At 46.1% G+C, this 23,501-nt stretch overlaps 1 protein-coding gene across 2 annotated transcripts in view; it reads right to left on the minus strand.

Moving 5' to 3' along the window:
• Nucleotides 1-377: 377 nt before the first annotated feature.
• The window catches only part of STX7 (syntaxin 7), a 31,443-nt gene continuing 8,319 nt past the window's right edge, over nucleotides 378-23,501 (minus strand). For both annotated transcript variants that reach the window (XM_073586274.1, XM_073586275.1), the window contains exons 3-10: nucleotides 17,863-17,932; nucleotides 9,855-9,945; nucleotides 9,067-9,204; nucleotides 8,483-8,535; nucleotides 6,376-6,472; nucleotides 4,405-4,477; nucleotides 4,215-4,297; nucleotides 378-2,106 (exon numbers count right to left, since the gene is read on the minus strand). In XM_073586274.1, coding sequence (XP_073442375.1) covers nucleotides 2,011-2,106; nucleotides 4,215-4,297; nucleotides 4,405-4,477; nucleotides 6,376-6,472; nucleotides 8,483-8,535; nucleotides 9,067-9,204; nucleotides 9,855-9,945; nucleotides 17,863-17,932 — 701 coding nt within the window. In that variant the 3' untranslated portion in view covers nucleotides 378-2,010. The remainder of the gene's footprint in view (nucleotides 2,107-4,214; nucleotides 4,298-4,404; nucleotides 4,478-6,375; nucleotides 6,473-8,482; nucleotides 8,536-9,066; nucleotides 9,205-9,854; nucleotides 9,946-17,862; nucleotides 17,933-23,501) is intronic.

Below are 23,501 nucleotides of genomic sequence, written 5' to 3' on the forward strand. Positions count from 1 at the left end.
CAGAACTAGCAGAGCTCGGAGTGCTGAGCTGTGTATAGCCCCACCCACATCACTGATTGCATGCTTTCTGTGTATAACCAACCCCACACACACCACTGATTGGCAGGATATACAGTGTACACAGAAAGCAGCCAATCAGTGTTGCCAGGTGTGGTAGGACCAAGAGGCATGAGACAGACACCTACTCCTTCAGCGATAATCTCCTGCTGATAGAACACTGATTGCACTGAAACAGCAACACACAGAGTTGTAAGTGACAAATCATTGGAATCAGGCTCTCTGTCCCTACATTATTCTGCTCTCAGATTACATAGCAAAATCTGGCATTCCCTTTAATGGTATTGTTCCCTACAACCTGTACTTAAAAGATATGAACACCTGTTGGAGCAATTTATTTTAAGATTTGGCTGAAAATCATATTTACAATTGGCTTTCATTAAAATTGTGCACCGTTTAGCTTTTTATAGGCTCTGTGTCCATGCACATTGTCGGCTGCTGGATGAGTTAACTAAGAATCTATTAGTAAGATCGTTCTGAATGGGAATTTGTAACTTGTCTTTTTTTCTGAGATCCTCTCAGATGACCACATGAAAGTTCGGCTAAACTTTAATGTTGTATGTGATAAAGAAAAAAATCAAGACAACAGGAGCTCAGAAAAAGACGGATGAAACAGCTACAGACTCCATCAGAATGAGCTCTCTGTACAGACAGAACGAGAACGCTGCAGCGGAAGAGTAACAAGTGTCCGGGGGGGACTATTGCTTCTTTTTTCCTTATTCCGCCACGGGTCCAAAAAATGTAAAGTAGGAGCCACTGTGGGGGTTTATTGGCACAACCATATTTTCCCCCCTGAAAAGTAGAGTTTTAAGACAATTATTTCATTGGCATCAGTCTGGCATTTGGCACTGCAGTATGGAAATTTCAGATTTTTAAGATCGCCTGTAAACCTTTTCAAGCCACATTTTAATAAGGATTGTTACTTTATCATTTTAGTTAAAGGGGTTGTACATCAAACTTTTTTTGTACCAAATGTCATATATTTGGGGCTCGTGTTTACAATTGGGTCTAGCTAAAAATGTTGCACCGTCTGCCTTCTCTGGCCTCTGTACTGCTGGCTGCCGAGTCCCACAGTTTTTATAGTTGAAGGTAAATGTTACGTCTATCAAGTTCAACCTGTAGCCTAACATGTTAACTATATCAGTGAGCTCACGATTTATCTTTCATCATCTTTCTTTTTTCTGAGCTTCTCTCAGCTGATTTCTGACCACATAAAAGTTAAATGTGCAAAGAAATAGCCTAGTAAAGCCAAACGGTGCAACATTTTTTAATGAAACCCAATTGCAAAAATGATTTTTTTTTTTATAGCCGTAAATACAAGTATTTAACAAAACAAAAAAATGTGGACAACCCCATTATTTTTGGCATACTATAATGATGATGGAAAAAAAACTTATAGAAAATGGAATATTAACATTTATCTAGTTTAGTGCTTAGGAATGGCCACTTTAGCCCTTTATGATAAATGGGTACAAATGACCAAGGGGTATATCCCTTTAATAACGCGGCGCACAGAATATGCTCTAATCAAATGAATCCTGTAAAGTGTCTCCTAACACTGACTGCCCGAGGGCTGAGTACATGGTGTACGGAACCGGTAACATGCGGGGGGACGGTGCACACCAGGCATGCCCCAGCATGATATAGATGTATGTATGTATATTTACATATATATATATATATATATATATATATATATATATATATATATATATATATATATATATATATATATATATATATATATATATGACACACACGGCATTCTTCACCTTGTACATGTCAGACAAGGCCACCGCCATACACCGACAGGTTATATATATATATATATATCTACATAGTTTTCTTCATCTTGTACGAGTCAGACATGTCTCCGCTGATTAGTATTAACCATTTTTAGTAAAAAGACAAAATATAAGTACTTAAAAGCATCTCTTCTTTTCCAGGCATTCCCTATTTTTTTGTGGCAGCCCAGATAATCAAACCGAGAATTACAGCGACTATTACAAGCACAAAGATGATGATGCAGATCTTCTTCCGGGACTTGCGCTGGAATAAAAATGGAAGAAGAGTGACATGAGAAGATGGAAAACAACAACGATCTCTACATACTAGGACATTCTGTCACTCGCTGCATCACCTCCCTGAAGTACTGTCACTATTTAGGGGAGTATGAAGAGGAGGATGAATGAACTCATGGAGATCAACATAGGTGGTTGGCATAGGTGGTTTCCTTCATTGGAGACTACCCTTCCCGTGGTTGTTCCTTCCCGGACAAAGACCTGGCTGGTCATTGCTTGCGTTGAGAAACACGTGATGGTGTCTCCGCAGCTTCTGTTTTGCATGTTTTGCATATTTCCCATAAGGGATGGGGGCAGTGCTCTAGAATCACTGCGTTGAGAAACACGTGATGGTGTCTCCGCAGTGTCGGATGTTGATCTCCATGAGTTCATTCATCCTCCTCTTCATAGTCTTTTTACTAGGCATTGCTCCTACCAGCCAGTTTCCTACTCCACACTGATGAGGGGCAATACCCCGAAACAGCTGTATGTGGATGGATACCATGTTTTGGCATAGGTGGTTTCCTTCATTGGAGACTACCCTTCCCGTGGTTGTTCCTTCCCGGACAAAGACCTGGCTGGTCATTGCTTGCGTTGAGAAACACGTGATGGTGTCTCCGCAGCTTCTGTTTTGCATGTTTTGCATATTTCCCATAAGGGATGGGGGCAGTGCTCTAGAATCACTGCGTTGAGAAACACGTGATGGTGTCTCCGCAGTGTCGGATGTTGATCTCCATGAGTTCATTCATCCTCCTCTTCATAGTCTTTTTACTAGGCATTGCTCCTACCAGCCAGTTTCCTACTCCACACTGATGAGGGGCAATACCCCGAAACAGCTGTATGTGGATGGATACCATGTTTTGGCATAGGTGGTTTCCTTCATTGGAGACTACCCTTCCCGTGGTTGTTCCTTCCCGGACAAAGACCTGGCTGGTCATTGCTTGCGTTGAGAAACACGTGATGGTGTCTCCGCAGCTTCTGTTTTGCACTATTTAGGGGAGTGCATGACTTATGGAGACTTTACAGGGTTATTTGCATTTTCATAGATGGATATTGTAGGATACTGCTTCTAAATACAAGCACTACTGTCACTTTCTGCATGTACGAAATGTTAGCAGTTCTTGAGATATCAGCACTTTTCTTTTGTTTACAGCTCGTTGCCTAGGAGACTGACCACCGCTGCTGTCTAACTTGTAAACGTCAAATAGAAGTTTAGCGTGCACTCTTGTCCAATAGCGAGGCGCAGGTACACTCAATTATGTTTCATGCGAATAAATGTCTATTTTATTGTAGACAAAATATGTGGGAGCCAAACAAGAATATATAGCACATAGCAGAAGCGATATAACCAAAAAAGGACGTTTCGGCCACAACCAGAGCCTTTATTACTTTATCGCTGTGAATATAGAAAAAAAATATATATCAGACATATATACAGAAAATAAAAAGAGAATACAATACCATAATGACTGTCCCAGTGTATCACAATGATAAATACATACATATATACAAATATAAATTACAATCGTACATAGTAATATGTAAAGCAGCCTAGTAAGCTAACACCATAATGAGTCTAGCTTGTAAGCACTGTGCTGAAGCTGGCCGGGATTGAGTGGTAACAGTGCACTCCAACGATCCTGGTCACTGCTTTCACGCTAAACAAAAAAAGAGCTTGTAAGAAATGAGCATGTTCTGCTGTCTAGCAGAAGTGGTCGGTCTCCAAGGCAACAAGATGTCAACAAAAGAAAAATATTTGTATCTCAAGAATGGCTAAAAATTGTAATCAGCAGTAAACTGTAAAATTGCTGGTCTACTTGGCAATAACCATCCATGAATAACCCCTTCCAGCAAGGCTTCATGGCAAATAGGCAGGTATCTCCCCCATTCAGTAATATTCTGCACTAGTGACCGCTTTCCTGCAGAAATAGCACTTAACTGCTTAGTGGCAGACCTGTTGGATGTCACCAGCTTGGAACCGGCAAGGTGCAGGATTTGGATCTGACTGGATGAGATTTCTTTTTTTTTTTTGCTAAATGACCTGTGCAGGTGTAAGAGGATACAGGGCACTACTGGGGTCCGGTGGTGGCACCTCACCTGGTACTCCGCGGCTCGGGCCAGCTGCTGGTTGGCTTGCTGGACATGCACCTCAGTGTTCTCCACGTTAGCCTCTATGCTGTCTGCATGACACAATAACAGCCATTACTGTACAGGCAGGAGGAATATTTGTGATAAATGCTGGGATTTGTGGCGCTGTGGCCCCGCTCAACCACCGTACAGTACTTACCAATCATCTCTCCTTGTTCATGGACCATCATACCCAAATCCTTAAAGATCTCATTTATCCCCCTGATATCCTCCTGTACAATTTGAATAGAGATATTAGATATCACAGGAAATACATGAGAATCACTTTATTGCAAAAATCAAGCCCCCTCACACCGAATAATCGCTCCAAAAAAGTGTCTCCCTTCTTTTCAATCTGCTGTCTATTGCCAGTTGTCAGGAGTTATCTGTCTGTAGCAGCAAAGTGGTCAAAACAGATTACAGGAAGTGGAGGGCTGGCCTGGGCCTGTATGCACAAAGTGGAGGGCTGGCCTGGGCCTGTATGCACAAAGTGGAGGGCTGGCCTGGGCCTGTATGCACAAAGTGGAGGGCTGGCCTGGGCCTGTATGCACAAAGTGGAGGGCTGGCCTGGGCCTGTATGCACAAAGTGGAGGGCTGGCCTGGGCCTGTATGCACAAAGTGGAGGGCTGGCCTGGGCCTGTATGCACAAAGTGGAGGGCTGGCCTGGGCCTGTATGCACAAAGTGGAGGGCTGGCCTGGGCCTGTATGCACAAAGTGGAGGGCTGGCCTGGGCCTGTATGCACAAAGTGGAGGGCTGGCCTGGGCCTGTATGCACAAAGTGGAGGGCTGGCCTGGGCCTGTATGCACAAAGTGGAGGGCTGGCCTGGGCCTGTATGCACAAAGTGGAGGGCTGGCCTGGGCCTGTATGCACAAAGTGGAGGGCTGGCCTGGGCCTGTATGCACAAAGTGGAGGGCTGGCCTGGGCCTGTATGCACAAAGTGGAGGGCTGGCCTGGGCCTGTATGCACAAAGTGGAGGGCTGGCCTGGGCCTGTATGCACAAAGTGGAGGGCTGGCCTGGGCCTGTATGCACAAAGTGGAGGGCTGGCCTGGGCCTGTATGCACAAAGTGGAGGGCTGGCCTGGGCCTGTATGCACAAAGTGGAGGGCTGGCCTGGGCCTGTATGCACAAAGTGGAGGGCTGGCCTGGGCCTGTATGCACAAAGTGGAGGGCTGGCCTGGGCCTGTATGCACAAAGTGGAGGGCTGGCCTGGGCCTGTATGCACAAAGTGGAGGGCTGGCCTGGGCCTGTATGCACAAAGTGGAGGGCAGGGCTGGCCTGGGCCTGTATGCACAAAGTGGAGGGCAGGGCTGGCCTGGGCCTGTATGCACAAAGTGGAGGGCAGGGCTGGCCTGGGCCTGTATGCACAAAGTGGAGGGCAGGGCTGGCCTGGGCCTGTATGCACAAAGTGGAGGGCAGGGCTGGCCTGGGCCTGTATGCACAAAGTGGAGGGCTGGCCTGGGCCTGTATGCACAAAGTGGAGGGCTGGCCTGGGCCTGTATGCACAAAGTGGAGGGCTGGCCTGGGCCTGTATGCACAAAGTGGAGGGCTGGCCTGGGCCTGTATGCACAAAGTGGAGGGCTGGCCTGGGCCTGTATGCACAAAGTGGAGGGCTGGCATGGGCCTGTATGCACAAAGTGGAGGGCTGGCATGGGCCTGTATGCACAAAGTGGAGGGCTGGCCTGGGCCTGTATGCACAAAGTGGAGGGCTGGGCTAGGCCTGTATGCACAAAGTGGAGGGCTAGCCTGTACCTGAATGCACGAAGTGGAGGGCTGGTCCTTGTCTGTATGCACAAAGTGGAGGGCTGGTCTTTGTCTGTCTGCCCCTGCTCTCCTGGCTGCTAAACTGCATACAGTCATATCAGAGAAGCAGGCTGTCAGTCTGCAGCAGGAAAGCCATTGGGAAATAACAAGGGGAATGCATGGTGGATAGCAAGGCAAAGAATGTTCCTGCACCTATAGTGCTGATAACGATGGAACACGTGAATGACAAGTTAGAGAAAAGTAACAAGTTACGGAGGGCTGAAAGAACCTCTATATAGACTGCACCACCCAGGAGAGCTGACCGCCGAAAAATAATAGAGCATATGGAGGGGATGACCTCTCAATTGAGTTCAGTAGATCGTATCTAACCTCAAGCTGATGGATGGCGGTCTCCCGCTCTTCTATGAGCCGCAAGTCATCCTCTGTAATGAGCTCCTCTTGCAGCGTTGCCTGTAACTGGCTCTCACTGAAATAAAACATCAGTCATTAGACATGGACAACATTTCTTTCTCAATATTTTAGAAATCATTGGTGCTTCGAGATCTTTGACTTAAAGGTATTGTATAATTCTAGGCAACCATTCATGGGAGATATGGATCCAGCTGCAGAGATTCTCAGCAAAGGATTTTGCTGGGGAAGTAGCTGTAAGCTGTCGACCTATACCATCCCAACTCCAGCACTGCCGCTCTGATGGTCACTGACTGGCGGGAAGCAATGATACCCCACTCACTAATCCGTGGCTTAAATGGTCAGGTGAATGGTGGTGGCAATGTCATCAATTCTGGACCTGTGGAGATTACCAGACCAACAGCCCTGGAACAGGGTTGGTCCGAGACACTGTTCCCTGACAAAAATTTGCAATAATAAAGCGGGCCTTCAACAGAAGTCCCATAACAAAGGAGACCTTCAGCAGTGCCCTCAGAGCCAAAGAGGTCTGGAATAGTGCCCCCATGACAAAACAGACTTTCAACAGTGGCCTCATAACATAGGAGACCTTCAACAGTGGCCCATAACATAGGAAACCTTCAAGAGTGGCCCCATAACAAAGGAGACCTTCAACAGTGTCCCCATAACAAAGAAGACCATCAACAATTCCTTCATAACAAAGGAGACCTTCAACACTGCCCCTATAACAAAGGAGACCTTCAATACTGCCCTCAAAACAGTACCCTCATAACAAAGGGGACCTTCAACAGTGCCTCCATGACAAAGGAGGCCTTAAAAAGTGGCCCTGTAATAAAGGATGCCTTAACAGAGCAGACGTTCAACAGAGCCCTCATAATATAGAATTGCAACAGAGTTCAAAATGTGGCCTGCAACAGCACCCCCATACCAGAGGAGACCTACAATGGAGCCCTATAACAGAAAAGGTCAGAAGCAGTGCCCTAATAATAGATAAAGATGGTAACAGTGCACCCGCTAAGGGAGGATACTGGCATAACAATCTCTATAACAAAGAAAGTGTGCATCAGTGCTCCCATATCAGAGGAGGCCTACAATTGTTTGCCCATAACAGAGGAGACCTACAATGGTGCCCCTAAAACAAAGGTACTATGCAGAGCCTTCATAACAAAGGGGTCTGCAACAGTGACCCCATAACAGAAAAAGCCTGAAACAGTGATCCCCATAACAAAGGAGACTTGCAGAAGGATCTCCATAACATAGGAAGTCTGCAACAGCTCCCCTATATCAGAAGAGGCCTACAATGGTGGCCCGTATAAGACAGGGTCCGCAATGGATCCCCCCATAACAAAGAGGGCTTGAAACAGAGGCAACACTACAGAGGCCAGAACCAGTTCCTCCATAAAAGACGAGGTCTGTATCAGTTCCCCCATAACAGCGGCAACATATTTAGGAGATCCATAGGTCACAATAAATACATAACAAATAAACCGATAATATCTGTGTCACAATTCCTCTCTTAGTGTGTCTGGGATGTAGTTACTGAAAGCTCAGTCATCCAATCTGGTGAAAGGGAGTGATGAAGCTGTCAGTACTTTGATTGACAGCTCAGTCATCCAGTGTGGTGCAAGGGCGCGCTGAGCTGGTGTTTTGATTGACAGCTCAGCCGTCCAATCTGAGACTGGGAGTCACTCCCTTCAGGTGTTCCTTGTCCTAAGTGACTACCAGGCTACTTAGTTGGGCTGCTAATCCCGGATGTCTGCCAGATGTAAATTCACCTTTGTCTCTCTGTGCCTTGTGGATCTGTTTTTGCTACCTGACCTTGGACCGCTTTCTGACCGTTTCTCCTGCTCCCTTTGCTCTGATCCGCTTTCCTCCAGGTATTTCGACCTCGGACTGTTACCCGACTATGTCTTCAGCTCTTCCCTCTGTTTATGATGTACCCTCCTGGCTTTGATCTCGGACTCATTGACCACCCTGAATCTTGGCTTGCCACGAGAAGTGACTCAGTGTCACAATCCGTACAAAATCGAGCAGTTCAAATAAAAACGTAAGTACAATTTTGAATCCTTACTTGTCCCAATTGACTAATGTACCATCCCTAAGCCCATCTTCTGGTGCGCCACCCTATAAACAATAAGAAAACACTTTAAGTTACAAATGAAATAAAAAACTGAAAAAAGGTGTCCGCTATCTGTACTTTCTTTTTTACCCTTTTAAAATAAAAATACCCTATACTTCCCACTGGCATCGGGGCCTCCATGAGAAAGCACCTTGTCTCCTGAAGAGCTGCTAGTGGAGGTATGTGGCGGTCTTACTCTAACTAGCATCTAAGATGGGTTGACATTTGGAGACTCAGGCTATAGTCCATGTACCCTGGGGGATATATATTCACAAACAGTTTGTAAATGGACATGTACAGTATATAGGGGCACTCTGTATCCAGTGCAGGCTTTTATGTTGTGTTAAGGCTGCCTATGCCCACTGCAATCAAAAGGGGGGCAGTACTGTGACTACTACAGATAAGAACCAATCCTTATAGGTGGTTTGCAGTAGATAGCAGTGAACACCTAGCACAAAGTTTAGCATAGTGGGGGTCCACCAATTAAAAGAATGGGGCACCTTTATGTCCGCTAAACCAGAGCGGCTTCAACTTACCGATACTCTGGAGCCAGCGCGGACCCTGGCCACGAAGTCCTTCTCTTTTTCCGCAGCTAATCTCTGGATCTTCTGAAAGTTGGTCAGGGCGGAGGAAAACTCGTTCAGAAGTCTGTCCTTCTGAAGCTTCCTCTGTCTCTGCAAAGAAGAAACAGAAACGGAGCGTTCAGAGAGCGAGAGGGTGACAGATCTCTAAAGGCCCTGCTCAATGGAGAAGTGTAGGCCGGCACAAACCTGGCTGCCGTGCCACACCTGTCCGTGGTTGTGTACAGATATTAAAGCGATTGAATCTGAGCTGTAATACCGCACATGACCTGTGGGACAAGAGTGGCAGAGTTTATGAAAAACAGGGTGTAAAAGCTCAAAAGTAAAAATATGACACTGTACACTGCTCCTGCCAAGTCTTTTGATCAATCATTGGGTGATCTACAGTATCATCTACTATGATCTACAGTAAGTTTTAACCTCCAATCTTATATTTAAAAAAAAAAACATTGGCACACTTTAATTCCAACATGGCTGCTCCCTGTAAATGCAAAGCTGCTTTTTTCCTCCTGCCTTACTCAACAAGTCTTCACAAATCCTAGATTTTTTTTCATGTTTTTTTAACCCTTTTAAGGATGCAGCCAATGTTAAATATGGAGACTTGAAGCTGCTATTGTTTGGTCAGTTGTACTGTAGAGACTTGAACCAGCTCTGGTCGCTGCCAGTTGTATACCACAGCCGGGACCTATGCTCCTGAGCCAACTGACATATGCCCGCTGACATACGCTGCCCGGCATCTTTACCTGATCGCTGTCAGAAGGGAGGGATGAAAATTCTTTGAGAAATTTGTCTGTCTCTTTGGCGAGCTTGTTCGCATTTTGTATCTTCTGCTGTCTGCAAAAAAAAAAAAAAAAAAACACAGACTAAAAGTTGCCGTATTGTCTGGTTCCACCAAATGTTTTGCAAAAAGAAAACGCTTAAAAATTTGTTTTTGTTTTTTTTTTCAATTTTCTGACAATAACCCCCTGGCTGATAACAGAGATAAGATTGTAATAAGATGACTTTACGAGAGCATTAGTCAGGGCAGGAAAGTACCTAAGTTTACCAGCCAGTCGTAAGGACGCTGCGACCAGCTGTAGCTTAACCACTTCATGACAAGGCACATTTTTTTCGTACATATAGTTTTAAAAGCTATATCATTTTTTCTTATTCGATTTTTAAAATTATTTTTATCCTTTTTTTGTGATAACTAATTTTATTTCATTTTTAGATTTTGTTTTTTCCAAAATTGGGGCGAGGGGTAGGAAATAATGGAATAAAATGAAAAGCGTCTAAAAATCATTTTCAATTGTGATCCCCCATTCTGTAATTATTTTTATACATTGGACAAATGTTTTATTTTTCATTTTCAATGAAGCAGAAATTCAGAATGGAGGTGGCTTTGCTTTTTTCTTTTTGTAATTAATTTATTTTATACCCAATGTCCCCCGTAAGGACATACGAGACCTTTAGGATGCATTTCAACATTTACATTTTTATTAATGCTGATTTCTCCTGTAACCTTGGCTGGTATATTAGCCCCAGTAACAGGGAAAATTCAGCCTCCTGCTAGCACCTCAAAATCCATATGGGACTGCTAAGATCCAGCAGCTCCTGCTCCCACCCTATACCCAGCAATCGCATGATCACTGGGTCTGGAGAAGGCACTGTCAGTGCTTCCTATTACTATATACACAGTGTCAGAGACACCGCACTACACTCGCTCATAGAGCCAGTGCACGTGTCCTGAGTACAGAAGCAGTGCTAAGAGTTACTTGGGGAGCAGGGCAGCAGAGGTGACAAAGCGTACTACAAGCTAATATTGTCAGGGTCCAGTCAGCGCTGGAAAGTAAAGAGGCACGGGACCTGCGGACACTGAAAATGAGCAAGCTTGCACAGGACCTATGGTCATGTGACTGCAAGGGGGCGGGGCTTAGCGTCAGAGAAGCCAGAGAACTCAGATTATGGCAAAGCAGAAATCATGCACAGTACAGACCAGCGAGGTACAGGAGGGATAAACAGACGGGAGGGTCAGACAAAGCCAAAGGTCATACACAAGATATCAGTACAGTACCAGGGAGGAGACAGAACGGATAATCAGGGCCAAGCAGAGATAAAAAACCAAACAGACATAGAAGGTACCAAGCAGAATCCAAAGCAATATCCAGAGAACAGACCGAGTCATACACAGATAATCAAGCAACAAGAACACAGCACTAACACACTCAGGGGTCACCACACAATGCCAAGGGCGAAAGTATAACTGACAGGGATGGGAGCGTCCTGAGGCTATAAAAAGCCTCCCCCAGAACCAGGGAGAGGCCACAATCATAGCCCCAGGTGTGCAGGTAAGCCTGCACCGGGATCACAACCTTTAACCCCAGAAATGCCAGTCATCAGCACTGGTTCCAGACATTAACCCCACGTGTGCGAGTCAAACCCGCACTGAGATCATGACAGTACCCCCCTCTCAACGGGGGGCCTCTGGACCCCCAGGCTTGCCCGGGTACCTAGCATAGAAAGCCCGCACCAGGCGATCAGCATGCATCAATCGGGCCGGTACCCAGGACCTGTCTTCCGGTCCATACCCCTTCCAATGAACCAGGTACTGTACCGACCGCCGTACCAACCTGGAATCTACGATATGACCAACCTCGTACTCCACCTGCCCCTTGACCAAAACAGGAGGAGCAGCAGACTCGGAGTCTCCCCGGACTGCTTCAAAAGGTTTCAGTAGAGATTTGTGGAAGACGTTAGGGATCTTGAAAGAGGGTGGAAGGCACAGCCTATACGCCACTGGATTGATTTTTCCCACAATCTTGTACGGGCCAATGAATTTGGGTCCCAAATTGGCTGACGGAATCTTTAACTTAATGTTTCGCGTGGAGAGCCAAACTTTCTCTCCCACCCAAAACATGGGACCAGGTGTTCGTTTCCTGTCCGCGAAAAACTTATACCTGTCTTGAGACCTAGATATACTCCGCTGAACTTCTGCCCATGTATCTTTTAACCGCTGAACAGAGTCCTCAGCCCCGGGACACCCCGAATCCAGACGAGAGAACTCACCAAAATGAGGACAAATATTCAGGATTGAGAGTCCTCAGTAGTTGATACCTTTTAATGGCTAACTGAAAAGATGGTAACACATTGCAAGCTTTCGAGACTACTCAGGTCTCTTCATCAGGCTAGACTAATACAAAATCTGAAGTCACATATTTATGCACAATACAGCCTAGAAAAAATGCAATAGATAAGACAAGTGACGTGAAGCAGAACTATCAATATGGGAGAGGGAGAAACATAAATCTAAACATTGGACCAGTTCATAGATAAGGAGTCCGGATGTTTTATGGTCCTCTGATTGGGGTCTAGTTCTGTGTTGTGATGCCCCCACACGGTTTTAAAAGGAAATTCCTTAATTGATGTAAAAATACATAAATCCATGTGACACATTCATTCCAGCACTGAGCGTGTCAAAGTTCGTCATAAATTTGTACTCCCAAACTCGTCTCTCTCTCTGAGAATTGAAGTTACCTTTCAATACCAGTAATTTCATATCCACGCTGCTGTGATCAGGGATACAGAAATGTTTTGCCACAGGTAGATCCATTCTTTTTTCTCTTATTGTGTGACGATGAGCATTCATCCTTGTTCTAAGCTTTTGCCCTGTCACTCTCAGTGCTGGAATGAATGTGTCGCATGGATTTATGTCTTTTTACATCAATTAAGGAATTTCCTTTTAAAACTGTGTGGGGGCATCACAACACAGAACTAGACCCCAATCAGAGGACCATAAAACATCCGGACTCCTTATCTATGAACTGGTCCAATGTTTAGATTTATGTTTCTCCCTCTCCCATATTGATAGTTCTGCTTCACGTCACTTGTCTTATCTATTGCATTTTTTCTAGGCTGTATTGTGCATAAATATGTGACTTCAGATTTTGTATTAGTCTAGCCTGATGAAGAGACCTGAGTAGTCTCGAAAGCTTGCAATGTGTTACCATCTTTTCAGTTAGCCATTAAAAGGTATCAACTACTGAGGACTCTCAATCCTGAATATTTTTCTATCTACTGGCTAACACGGTACAAAGATATACATCTTTCCTGTATCAAAATGAGGACTGAACCCACAGTTAATCAAGAAAGGGGACCTACCAGTGGATTGACTCACCCGACTATTGAAGGCAAATTCAGCCAACGGCAGTGCTTCGCACCAGTCATTTTGTCTAGCAGAGGTTAGACACCTGAGGATCTGTTCCAGGGACTGGTTAGTGCGCTCCGTCTGCCCATTGCTCTCAGGATGGTATGCAGACGAAAAGGACAGACATACCTAATTTTTTGCAGAAAGCACGCCAAAACTTAGCCACAAACTGCACACCACGATCAGATACCACATTCAGGGGTACCCCATGCAAACGGACCACATGCTGCACAAACAACCTGGACAACGTCTCAGCTGACGGTAGTGCGGACAGGGGTACGAAATGAGCCTGCTTAGAAAACCTGTCCACCACTACCCATACCACTGTATTACCCTTAGATGGAGGGAGATTGGTAACAAAATCCATGGATAAGTGAGTCCATGGCCTTTCGGGCACTGCCAAGGGTATCAGCTCCCCTGCCGGCCGGCTATTAGAGCTTTTAGAACGAGAGCAGACCCCACAACCAGCAATGAATTTTTTTATGTCCGAACCAAGGGTAGGCCACCAAAAGATCCTAGCCACCGCCAGACGTGTGGCTGAAATACCAGGGTGAGCACTCATCTTGGATTCAAGGAACTCCTGCAAGAGTTTTAGGCAAAGTTGCTCTGGGACAAACAACTTCCCCTCCGGCTTGGCCGCCGGGGCCCGCGACTGGGCCCCCTGAATCTCCCGTTCCAATTCAGATGAGACCTCTGCTATCACAACCCCAGGGTGAAGAATGGAGGACGGTGGCTCAGGGGGCGATACCGGCTGAAAACTGCGTGATAAGGCGTCAGCCTTGACATTCTTGGACCCTGGACGAAATGTAATCGTAAACTGAAAACGGGAAAAAAAAAAGTGACCAACGGGCCTGTCTGGGCGTTAGTCTTTTAGCAGACTCAATGTACGACAAATTTTTGTGATCCGTGATCACCGTAACCGGGTGACTGGCCACCTCCAAAAAGTGCCTCCATTCTTCAAACGCCAATTTGACCGCAAGAAGCTCTCTATTGCCTACGTCGTAATTTCTTTCCGCAGCAGAGAACTTCTTGGAAAAGAAAGCACATGGCCTGAGGTTGGTTAGAGTGGCAGGTCCTTGGGACAACACCGCCCCCACCCCCACCTCAGAGGCGTCCACTTCCACGACGAATGGTTTGGACGGATCTGGCTGCACTAACACAGCAGCAGACATAAAACATTTTTTCAGCGTTGCAAAGGCCTCTTTTGCGAGCGAGGACCAATTTCTCACATCCGCACCTTTGCATGTTAGATCCGTGAGAGGTTTGACCACTTGCGAAAACCCCCGGATAAATTTGCGGTAATAATTGGCGAACCCCAAGAAGTGCTGAAGACCCTTAAGATCTCGGGGTTGCACCCAATCCGCAATGGCTTGCACCTTCTTGGGGTCCATGCGAAAACCCTCACTGGATACAATTAACCCCAAAAAGGACAACTCTTGTACACAGAATACACATTTCTCCAATTTGGCATACAAATGATTTTCTCTAAGCCTTTGGAGCACAGTTCGTACATGTTCCAAATGAGAATACTTGTCGGTGGAATATATCAAAATATCATCTAAGTAGATAACGACAAAACGACCAATGAGATCCGAGAATACCACGTTGATGAAATTCTGAAATATGGCAGGGGCGTTGGTAAGAACAAACGGCATGACTAAATTTTCAAATAGTCCCTCGGTCATGAGGAACGTGGTTTTCCATTCATCCCCCTCTCGGACCCTTATCAGATTATATGCCCCCCGAAGGTCCAGTTTAGAAAACCACTTTGCCCCTGATAGTTGGTTACATAAATTGGGAATCAACGGAAGGGGGTACGTATTCCGTACAGTAATTTGATTAAGCTCCCGGAAGTCGAGACAGGGACGTAACCCGCCATCTTTTTTCTTTACAAAAAAGAAACCTGCCGTCACAGGTGAGACTGAAGGACGTATGTGTCCTTTGCGCAGACTTTCAGTAATATACTCCTTCATAGCCAAGCGCTCAGGACCGGACAAATTAAACAGACGGGCTTTGGGTTATTTAGCCCCCGGGACCAGCTCAATAGCTCAGTCAAAGGGTCTATGTGGCTGTAACGTCTCGGCCTCGCTTTCGGAGAATACATCTTCGAAGTCCTTCAGGCATTCCAGAATACCTTCCAGCTCGACAGATGATACAGACACAGATTTAACAGGTTCAACCAGCAGTGCGGATTTATCACATAACTCAAAATCATTAAACCCCCATTGTACAATCTCCCCCGTTTTCCAGTTAATAACTGGGTTATGGCGTTGTAACCAGGGCATGCCCAACACCAACCCTGAAGGTAGATTGTCCAGCACAAAACAACTTATGTTTTCCACATGAGTAGCGCTCACTCTGAGCGAAAACACCTCAGACATAAAGCGAATTTCCTCCTTAGTGAGGGGAGAGGAGTCAATGGCCATCACCTTGATCGGAACCTTGAGCCTAACTGTCCCTATCTTGCAGTGTGTGACCAATTGAGAGTCAATAAGATTAATAGATGATCCGCAGTCCACGAAGACTGTAGAGGAAAAAGAACTACCATCCACAAACAGTTCCACAGGCAGTACTACTTTAGAAAACGAGGAAAATGGTACCTGAGGGTCTGAGCAGCCTCCCCGTTGACTACGCAGACCTAGTCGTTTCCCACCGACCGGGTTTGAAGACGGGCAATTCGGGCACTCCCTTTTCCAATGTCCTGTTTTACTGCAGTAAAAGCATAACTGCTTGTCCTTCCGGCGTTTCCTCTCCGTATCCTTCAGGGAGAGGGCGCCTACATCCATGGGCTCAGGGGCAGTCTCTTTTCCACTGGAGAATAATGGAGTATCCACCTGCATCACCCCTCTGGCCCGCAGCCTGCGGTCCATCCGGACGGCCTCGGTCATGGCGTCCTCGAGAGAGTTAGGTGGGGGGTGTAACGCCAAGGCATCCTGCAGCCGCTCGGACAAGCCTCTGCGAAAGAGTCCTCGGAGTGCGGCGTCGCTCCAAGAGACCTCTGCCGCCCCCTGACAGACACTCATCAACATGTCCTCTGCCAATCGCACTCGGTCAGGTTCATCATAAATGTGCCCGAGGGCCTCAAAGAACGCGTTCACTGACATACGTTCAGGAGCAGAGGAAGACCGAGAGAAAGCCCATGCTTGCGGAGCCCCCGAAGTAGGGAAATAATGACCCCCACCCTCTGGAACTCATCCCCGGAGGAGCGGGGCCTTAGAGAAAAAAAAAGCTTGCATCCTTCTCTGAAAGACCTGAACTCCTTTTTATCCCCTGAGAAAAGGTCTGGTAATTTGACCGGAGATTCGGGGGACGCTAATGACACATCCCTACCCCCAGAACTTGAAGCCCCTGCATCGACAGTCCCCTGCACAGTAACCACCAACTGTTGCTGGGTCTGGGCCATCGTGCGCTGTTCCACATTGAGCTTATGGAACATTTGGGTCAGATGCTTGACCTGATCAGCCAAGGCTTGTATGGGATCCATGAGGATAACACACACTTTTTTTTTTTTCCCCTTCAGAAAAAAAAAAACAAAAAAACCCTGAAACGGTCAGTTATAATGTCAGAGACACCGCACTACACTTGCTTATAGAGCCAGTGCACGTGTCCTGAGTACAGAAGCAGTGCTAAGAGTTACCTGGGGAGCAGGGCAGCAGAGGTGACAAAGCGTGCTACAAGCTAATAGTGTCAGGGTCCAGTCAGCGCTGGAAAGTAAAGAGGCAGGGGACCTGCGGACACTGAAAATGAGCGAGCTTGCACAGGACCTATGGTCATGTGACTGCAAGGGGGCGGGGCTTAGCGTCAGAGAAGCCAGAGAACTCAGATTATGGCAAAGCAGAAATCATGCACAGTACAGACCAGCGAGGTACAGGAGGGATAAACAGACGGGAGGTTAGACAAAGCCAAAGGTCATACACAAGATATCAGTACAGTACCAGGGAGGAGACAGAGCGGATAATCAGGGCCAAGCAGAGATCAAAACCAAACAGACATAGGAGGTACCAGGCAGAATCCAAAGCGATATCCAGGGAACAGACAGAGTCATACACAGAGAATCAAGCAACCAGAACACAGCACTAACACACTCAGGGGTCACCACACAATGCCAAGGGCGAAAGTATAACTGACAGGGATGGGAGCGTCCTGAGGCTATAAGAAGCCTCCCCCAGAACCAGGGAGAGGCCACAATCATAGCCCCAGGTGTGCAGGTAAGCCTGCACCGGGATCACAACCTTTAACCCCAGAAATGCCAGTCATCAGCACTGGTTCCAGACATTAACCCCACGTGTGCGAGTCAAACCCGCACTGAGATCATGACACACAGCACTTGTTCAGCAGTGTACATACAGCAATCAGGAAGGCAGAGTCGGTAATAAACCATCTCTGCCTTCTCTATGGGAAGTTTGGCTGAGTTGGACAGCCAGCTCCCCGCTACTGCTTGGTTCTGAAATGACTTGCAGAGTCACATGCAAACGCTTAAGATGTTGGGGGAATTCTCAAGTAGGTATGGTATAGATCCTTGAGCAACAATGAAGGGTTAGGGAAAAAAAACAGTCCAAGTTACTCACAGCTGGTTCTGTAGCTCGGTTGTGTCCTGCGCGGTTCCCAGCTGATTCACTATCCTCTGTATCTCTGCAGCTGCAGAAAAAAAGCTTGGTTACAAATCTGGGATATCAATTTGCAACTTTATAATACATATGCAAAACAGATTAATTCTGGGGACTATTGTATTGGGAAAAGGGGTCGATTCTAACTTTTTTAATATTAATTTTTTTTTTCACTGAAGTTGATGGGTAAAGCCGCTGTGCTCAGTGACTGACTGCAGCGCTATTGATGTGTTGTAACTGCTGCTGCCTGTACACCTCATAGCGTGCTGAACCTGGTACCGGCTGTTTCTATTCTTTTTAACACATTTATATAAAAAAAAAACCTCCTAAATTATAGCACAAACTGAATGTTGGGTTAGGCCGGAGTCACACTGGCGAGGAATACGGCCGAGTGAGAGGCGCTAAAAGCACGCATTAGACACGGACAAATGATTCTCTATGGGGTCACTCGCACCAGGCGTATATTTCTCATCTGTATCCTACGCTCCGTGCCAATCGCAGCATGCTGCGATTGTCAGCGTACTACGCCCGTAGTACGCCAATGCAAGTCTATGGGTGCGCAAAAAATATGGATTACACACGGACCACACGTGTGACCTGCGAGCAATACGCAGGTCTTTTGGCTGGTGACAGGAAATAGGTCAATCCATCATCAGGAAGCCTAGACATGCAAATGAGCTCAAAAAGCGCTCCAGACATCCAGGAAGTACGCCTCCACGGAGTTCAGCAGCAGCATGGCGTCCACGTACATAAATGTTGAGATGCTCATTGTCCTGGTGCAGGAGCGTCCCGAAATATGGGACCCACGCGATGCAAATTATGCGAACCGGACAAGAAAGGAGGCGTCATGGAGGCGCATCTGTCGCCAGATGTACCATGACTTTGGTGACCGACCACGTGATGAGCAGCATAAAATTCGTAAGTGCAACGCTAAACATCATTAACCTTAGCGCGCAATAAAAAAGGAATCTAGAATCAGCACCCCCCTTCCTGTGCATGTACTTTTAGCCTCATGAGGCCGTTACATTTGGATGTGACACGTGGCTTCACACAAGCTCCATGAGGCCACAAGCTCCTCCTAGCCAAACAAATTATTTGAAGTGTAGCTAATGAGACCCTGTGTATCTGCCCAATTACATATGCCACCATGGGTAGAAAGCACACCCCAGAAGGCCCCATGCCTAGACTACTGTTAGAAAATGTGACCTCTCAAATATGTGAATTTGACAATATTTCCTGTCACATTGCAGTGGAAGATGTGATGAAACGCTGGTGAAGCATCCGGGACCAGTTCCGCCGGGAACGCCAGCAGCGGTCCAGGAGTGGGGATGCTGGATATGTAAAAAGGAAGTACATATACTATGATCGGCTGTCCTTCCTCGCCCCAATTCTGGATCTGAAACCGTAAGTAGATACCTCACACCACATTACACAAATACATTACACAAATACTTTACAGGGACAAAAATCTTGATGTATTTTTGCCTCTGTTCTATTTCATAACAGAACTCAATCCAACCTTACGGATCGAGGAACGGCCTCAGAGGCAGAGCCCATTATAGATCCTGTAGGGGATGAGGTGGCTGACCCATCTTCTCCCCCTACAAGAAGGATGGCTGAAGATGAGGCATCACAGGACAACACAATGGCTGGCCTACACACAACACCACCAGGACGGTCTGCTGCTGCCACATCACCCATCCTGGAAGAGCCGGGCAACTTGAGCAGCAGCCCAACTGCCCAGATCAGGTCCTCCCCACAGGCTGCTCTTACATCACGGCGAACAAGAAGAAGGCGCCAGGTCACTATTCAAGAGAGCAGGACCAATGTGGACACAGGGGTGCTCAATTATTTGTCTAGAGTAACTACAGATGATGGGGAGGAGGCCTATGCACGTAGCCTCACCCTTTATCTCCGTGCCCTTACCCGTGAGGTCCGGCTCCGTATTAGGGGATGTATTCAGATCCTGCTTGATGCAAGCACCCCCCCCAATACCCCATATGAGGTTTTTGAATTTCTGGAGAGGTGGCAGCTCTCACCACGAAATCTAATGCGCATGAGACCATCCACACAGATGCTTGCTCAAGCAGGGTCCGAACAGCCCCTAATATGTGGGCCAACACCTCAACCCCTTCCTCCCCCTACCCAACCTTCTATTCCGCAGCCCCAAATGTCAGCCTCAAGCCAACCCCACCAATATGGCCACTTGTACCCACCCAGTGTTGGAGGCTGGTCCCAACCTGATTGGGGACGATCTGGCTATCTTGGTGGGTATGAGCCACGTGCCTACCACAGCCAACAAGAAGCCCCTCAACATCATTACTCTGGCCACTATCCCCAACAGTCCCAGGAGGCAGGACAATTCCAGCATCATGGGCAACAGTATGGCCCCACACAGGGTGATGTTGGCCACAGTGTCCAGCAGCACCCACAGGCTGTTCTTCTACGTTCCCCTTCCCCAACCTATGAGGATTTATGATTCTGATGGCGGGAGATGTCCAGTGCGTTTTAACTGGTGCTCCAAATAGAAAGGAAAAAACAGGTGTTCTCCATCACCAACATTTTGAACATAATTTAACATCCTCATTTTTACACAGTGTTTTCCAAACATATGAAACAATCCATCATGACAGGCAATGCTACCTCACGCCTTTCAGACAGATATTACATGTGTGTACAAAAGAGAATATTTCAACGCGCTATACTGTAAAATGAAAGGATGAAAATACACTACTCACTTGCTAATGCCTAGGAAAGGCGTGCTGTCCTTAGTGAAGTAGTCACCTTTTTTGCTAGCAATCTCTAGAAAAAAAAATTCTTAAGTTTTGTATTTTCATCCTTTCCAGTATAGCATGCTTAAATATTGTCTGTTCTACAGACAGGTAATATCTGTGTGAAAGCTGTGAGGTAGCCTTGCCTGTCATGGTGGAATCTTTCTATGATTGGATAACATTATGAGGAAATGTGAGTGTTATCTTGTAGCCTTTATTTTGGTGATGGAGCTCACCTTTTGTTGGCAAATCTAGTTTAATCTTGTCATGCAACAATGTTGTTATTGCCTAATCTTTTTTTGTGTTTTGTTATGTAATGTTACTTTTAAAAAAAGTTAAAGAAGGCACAAAGGGTTATTTTGCCCATTGCCAAAATGTTATGGAAATATTATGTTTGCCTTTAAGCAAACCAAAAAGAAAAAGGCAAAACTAAAAATGTGTCTACTCTAGTTAACGTCTCTGTGTGATTTTTCACAATCCCTCACAACATACTAACAGACACAAACCAATGCAATGAAACACTCATAGAATCATAAAGGCTTGAGTAATATATATTTAGACAAAATTAAAGAAACAAATTATAACATAGACACAGCATGCTCTTGCCAAGAAGTTGCCCCCTCAGGTGAGATAAAGTAATTAGTGAAAATATCACGCACTTTTAGGCCAGAGAGCGGTCTACGTTGAGGGTTCATAGGTGGTCTCACCCTGCGCACATTGTCCGGCCTACGCACAACACCATCAGAGGAGGAACAATCATGTATACTGGTGAAGTTATGCAGAACAACACAGGCTTTAACAAACTTCATTCACATTTTGCTCACTCAACTGAATGGCAGACTGGAGTACCCGCCATTTGGCACAAAGAATCCCAAAGGAACACTCCACCAGTCGCCTAGCACGTGATAGGCGCAAGTTAAAAATTCTGCGCCTGTGGTCAAGGTTGCGCCGGGGATATGGCCTCATGACATTGCGCGATAACTGAAACGCCTCATCTGCCACAAGGACCTAAGGGACTGATTCTTCAGGGGTGCCTGGTAGCTGGCGTGGTGGTGGTAGATCCAACTGGTTGGTGCGTAGCCGCCGAGCCATTATGGAAGTATTGAAGACTCTAGAGTCTCCCGTCCTTCCATAGGCCCCAATTTCAACAATTATAAACTTGTATTGAGGGTCTACCAGAGCCAACAATACAACAGAAAAGTATTGTTTATAATTGAAGAATTGGGAGCCAGAGTTCGGCGGCTTACGCACCATGATATGTTTGCCATCCAGGGCCCCAATACAATTTGGAAACTGGCAGTCCTCCTCAAAGTCCCTTGATATCCTTAACCAGTCTTCCATCCTGGGCTCGGGCATGACCACTTGATGGAGTCTTGTCCAGATTTCTTTACATGTAGACCTCACTATGCCTGAAATGGTTGACTTTCCAATGAGAAACTCATGGAGGAGGGCGGCATAAGACAGGCCAGTGGACAGGAAGCTGTAGAACAACAGAAATTGTTAAGTTTAGAATGGCTAAAGTAAAAAAAAATCATTTACATGCCGACCAAACTTGGTAGGAATTGAGAGAGAATAACACACACATATTTGGTGGCACAATGACTAAGTGATATGCAGGACATATTAGATGTAACATTCTGGTGTTTCAGTTGAAACATATTTGGAGTAAGATAAGGGCATTAAACTTTGTCCAAGAAGGCCAAAAAACATAATTTAGCACACACATTATGAACATAGAGAATGTGGTTGTGTAGTACATACCGTATTGTGAGTAGAAGTCGCTCCTCTGCAGATATGGCTTTGCGCATCCTTGTGTCCTGAAAGGTTATCCCAGGGCGCACTGTCTCCAAGAGTCGATCAAATGTGGAAATGCTCATGCGACAGTACTGGTAAAATTTCTCCGGATGCTCCCGCAGAGAAGAATAGAGGCGGTGAAAATGACCTCTTGTGAGTTGTTGCCTCAAAAGTGGATGTACCCACATGCGTCTCCTCCTCCGCGGATCCACTATCACTGGGTATGGTTGCCCAAACCGCCGTGACAAAAGCCAGGTAAAGAGAACCTGCTCAGTTGTATTGAATCTCAGACCCTCTGCCATGTTGCACAAAGAACACCAACACACCTCATGAAAGCAAGGTGACAAATGGACAGAATGGAGGCAGCCACCTGTTTGAGTGTCTAAATAGGGTGCAGGCTAATGATTTAAATTGTTTGCAGGCCTCAAAACCGTTAAATGTCCATTTTGCAAGGCTGCGAGAAAATCTCGCCATACGGATTGCATACGGATGCCACACGGATTACATACGGATGGAGACATGCGCAAAATACGCGACCTCACCTTGCTTACGGTTAGGCCTACGGAGCACTGTTTAGGGGTCATTCATCCGTATTATGCATGTAAACTACGAACCGTATTTTGCGCAGGTTAGTGTGACTCCAGCCTAACACTTCATTACTTAATGAAGTCCAACAACAAACACCAAGTGCCTTGTTTTGTCTTGATAATACGGTATATGAAGTGAAAAAAATCATTGTACATAATTACGTAATTATAAGTACATAATTTGCATTAATATGTAGCTACAAAAAAAAATTAAAACCAGGAAAGCTGCCGAATACAGTGAGGGACATGAACAGCAATAGTAAAGATAGGGACAGGTAAGGCGCAGTCCAGTAGAACTGAGAAACTAACATCAGTATAGCGATACAAAGTTACAGAATGACACGAAGTGTTCTGCCCACGCGTGCACAGGTCTGCAGTGTACAGTACAGAGGAAAGAACAGCGGAGAACAATGAAAGAGGAGAGCGCAGAGCGATACATGTAACACTG

This window comes from Dendrobates tinctorius, unplaced genomic scaffold (assembly GCF_039654945.1).
Source record: "Dendrobates tinctorius isolate UK_male_01 unplaced genomic scaffold, ASM3965494v1 ptg000092l, whole genome shotgun sequence".
Classification (NCBI taxonomy): Eukaryota; Metazoa; Chordata; class Amphibia; order Anura; family Dendrobatidae; genus Dendrobates; species Dendrobates tinctorius.